Source organism: Grus americana, chromosome 27, assembly GCF_028858705.1.
Source record: "Grus americana isolate bGruAme1 chromosome 27, bGruAme1.mat, whole genome shotgun sequence".
NCBI lineage: Eukaryota > Metazoa > Chordata > Aves > Gruiformes > Gruidae > Grus > Grus americana.
Window position 1 is genome coordinate 2,591,306 of NC_072878.1, and position 3,821 is coordinate 2,595,126.

At 54.8% G+C, this 3,821-nt stretch overlaps 1 protein-coding gene across 1 annotated transcript; it reads right to left on the reverse strand.

The window, feature by feature from the left end:
• Positions 1–871: 871 nt before the first annotated feature.
• On the reverse strand, positions 872–1,825 carry LOC129196919 (olfactory receptor 14J1-like). Its single transcript, XM_054804888.1, has one exon. The coding sequence runs from the start codon at positions 1,808–1,810 to the stop codon at positions 872–874; it is 939 nt and encodes a 312-aa protein (XP_054660863.1). The 5' UTR covers positions 1,811–1,825.
• Positions 1,826–3,821: the final 1,996 nt, after the last annotated feature.

Consider the following 3,821-nt stretch of genomic DNA (forward strand, 5'->3'; position numbering starts at 1 on the left):
GCCCCAAGTGCCAGCGCAGGCCACTCCCTCTCGGCCTCTCCTGCATTGACGCTGCAGGGGATCCCCAGCCCTGACCGCCTTTGCCCCACTCTGCCTCCCCGCCAGCCCTGCTCCCCAGGACACCAGCAGAGTCCTGGCCCTGCGGCTCCTCAGGCACCTCCTGCATCTCTGCATTCTCCTGCCCTGTGCCTGCTGCATCTTCACGGACTCCCACAGCACTGCACAGTCTTTCTTTGCGGGTACCTGGAGTGAGTGCTCTGCCCTGGGGGGACTTCATCTCAGGGTCTTTCGCCTTCTGAGTCTCCATTCACTTCCCACCCCACAGTACCTGCAGTGTCCCCATCCTCTCCTGACCACACCAGATTCCTTTCCACAGGGACGGACCTCTGCCATCAGCCCCGTCATACCTGTTACAGCCTGAGGAAAGTGACTGGGAGCTCGTGCACCATTTCCAATGCCCCTGGACACCAAGATGAGAGCCTTCAACTAAGTGCTTGGTGTCTAACAGTGATACCATGAGATTATTTCCCCAAAGAGAAGGAGAAAACAAGGCAGAAGAGACTTGGAAAGTCCAATTCCTCTGGCTTGTTCTTAGCCACAACTATATCAAGGAGAGCCCAGGCTGCAGGCACCTCCCTCAGGAGATCCCCTTTTATTGCAGAGAGGCTATTAGGAAGGCAAAAGGTGACACATGGTTCTTCAAGGATCAGACACAACAGGACAGCACCTCAAGAGATGTGCTATGATCCCAAGCAATTACCTGAAAGTATGACTATCAGAGAAAAAAAACAAAAACAAAAACAAAAACAAAAAAAACCTGAGGAGATGCATAAAATATACCCTGGGCACTCTGCAGAGAAGAGGAGACAAATTACTGTTGGTGGTGCAAGGTCCATTGGATTAGTGTCCTCAGGGCCTCCTTGAGCTCCTGGTTCCTCATGCTGTAGATGAGGGGGTTCACTGATGGAGGCACCACCGAGTACAGAACTGCCACCACCAGGTCCAGGGATGGGGAGGAGATGGAGGGGGGCTTCAGGTGAGCAAACAGGGCAGTGGTGACAAACAGGGAGACCACAGCCAGGTGAGGGAGGCACGTGGAAAAGGCTTTGTGCCGTCCCTGCTCAGAGGGGATCCTCAGCACGGCCCTGAAGATCTGCACATAGGACAGCACAATGAAAACAAAACACCCAAATGATAAAAAAGAACTTAATATAAGAAGCCCAGCCTCCCTGAGGTAGTCTGAGCCTGAGCAAGAGAGCTTGACGATCTGAGGGATTTCACAGAAGAACTGGTCCAGGGCATTGCCCTGGCAGAGTGGTATAGAAAATGTATTGGCCGTGTGCAGCACAGCATTGAGAAACCCACTGCCCCAGGCAGCTGCTGCCATGTGGACACAAGCTCTGCTGCCCAGGAAGGTCCCGTAGTGCAGGGGTTGGCAGATGGCAACGTAGCGGTCATAGGCCATGACAGTGAGGAGAGAATATTCTGCTGACATCAGAAAGAAAAAGAAAAAGACCTGAGAAGCACATCCTGTGTAGGAGATGGCCCTGGTGTCCCAGAGGGAATTGGCCATGGCTTTAGGCACAGTGGTGGAGATGGAGCCCAGGTCGAGGAGGGAGAGGTTGAGGAGGAAGAAGTACATGGGGGTGTGGAGGTGGTGGTCACAGGCTATGGCAGTGATGATGAGGCCATTGGCCAGGAGAGCAGCCAGGTAGATGCCCAGGAAGAGCCAGAAGTGCAAGAGCTGCAGCTCCCGTGTGTCTGCGAATGCCAGGAGGAGGAACTCAGTGATGGAGCTGCTGTTGGACATTTGCTGGTTCTTGGCATGGGGGCTGGTTGAAAAAATGAAAGGACAGGGAACAATTAGGACATCTTCCTCTGAGCAAAGCCACTCCATTTCTCATATAAACACCCCCCAACTGAAATGCATTTCCTTTCTCTGGTTTGTGCTGGCTGAGTGTGTTGTGAGGAGCTGAGGAGTCAGCTGTGCTCAGCTGCAGTGGGTACATGGAGCTGGTTTGTGACACCTCCAATGTTGACAACCGATGTCAGATGTAATCCACATTTAATGGAAAAATTAAATCTCTGCACTCATGATTCAGAAGAGCGCAGGCTGCCAAAGACAGGCTTAGCCTTTCCTTAGAAGAATTTTGTCTGTGGTTTTTATTTTCCACCATCACATCTGGGGAGCGCTCTTTTGAGGGGTAGAAATACTCATTTTAGGACGGAAAATTGGAAGAGGACAGCAGTGGGAATGTGATAGGACAGGCAAAAAGGCTCAGATCTTTGTAGCTTAGTGCAGAGTCAGGACAGCTGCAGTGTTCATTAGACTGTCAGCCAGCTGCCCTGCACTTTTATTTGTGATGCCTTGAAGATGACATCACACACAAATGACACTTTAAAAAAACCCCAGAACTAGACTGTGATGAGAGATGGGGAGTCCTGGTTGAAAGGGCAGATCTGCAAACTGTTCTCTTTCCCAGCTCAGATGTGGACTTGTAATTGAGAGAGGACACAGCCCCTCTCAGAGGGAAGCAAAGGCCTCTGAGAGGAGAGAACTGACCTCCAAGGGAAAGCTCAGCACTCCCTGGGATCCTACAGCACAGCCGTGCTCTTCTGGGGCAGCTCCCAAGCCCAGCAGCACAGGCAAAGCAGACAGTCCGATGTCCTGAAGATGGGATGTCCTAAAGGCAGAGTCAGCTCATGGCTCAGCAGACAATGCCCAGCAGACATCTAGAGTGAGGGGCCACAAGAGAGCAGCCTGAAGGCAGCCTAGCCCAGGGCTTGGCTGCAGTTTCCTCCCACTCCCTGCCCATGTCTCTGCTGCCTGGAGCTGTCCCTGCCAGGAGCTGTTGCTCTGCCCACACCTCTCCTCCCTGTCCCTGCTCACAGAGCCCATCCCACCCTCTGTGTGCTCAGCTCTGCCCTGCAGACACCTCCTGGCACCAGGGCACTGCCCAAGGGGATCCCAGTGCTCCTTGAGAAGTGCCATGGCAAATGTCCCAGGGGTGATCTGAAGCTGTGAGTAGCCTGGAAACACGCAGCACCCTCTCAAGAGCAGAAGGACCCTGCCCTGCCCTTCCAGGGGGTCGCTCCTTCCACCCACAGCTTCTCCCTGCAGTGCCCTGGGCAGCTCCCCGGGCAGGCTGAGTGCTGACCCTGGCAGGCGGCAGAGTCCCTGCCCCGGCACACAGCCCCTGGGCTGCAGGGACCCTGCTCTGAAGGACACAACTGGGCACCCCTGGCTGCACACCTGCATTCCCAGCCACTCAAACTTGCCTCTGCACAGAGAGTCCACCTGGCACATCCCAGGAGCTGTGGGCTCTGCCAGCTTGAGGAGATGCCTCCAGGAACCGCATCGGCATTGCCCTGCACCCAGAGACTCACCGTGTCAAGGGCTCTGAAGATTTCTCCTTGCGTGAGCTCTCAGCAAGCCTCCCATTTCCAACTGCCTTTAAGCTCTCTCTGCCTCGCTGTTCTCCCCTCGGTGCCGGCAGGCAGAGCCCTCAGCCCTGCTGCGCTTGGCAGAGGAGCTGCTCCTGGCCAGAGATGTCTCTCTGCAGCACAGCCCACTTGCCATGAGCTCCCTCCATCCCAGGAGAGCAGCAGCAGAGGACCAGCCCAAGGCGGCATGTTAATGACCCCTCTGGTGGGTTTGGGGATGAGTCCATGAAGCTCCGACCCTGAGAGGAAGCTGATGAAACCTCTCCAGAAGTCACAGTCCAATGCAAACTTCACAGTTTCTTGGAGCATTAATGGGTCCCCCTGAGGGCCATCCCTGACAAAGCAACTCTGGGGCTGGTTAGAGCAGGCAAGTGGAG

What these genes read in the sequence shown, in the direction of transcription:
- LOC129196919 (XM_054804888.1), bottom strand. Translation starts at nt 1,810, where the DNA reads ATGTCCAACAGCAGCTCCATCACTGAGTTCCTCCTCCTGGCATTCGCA.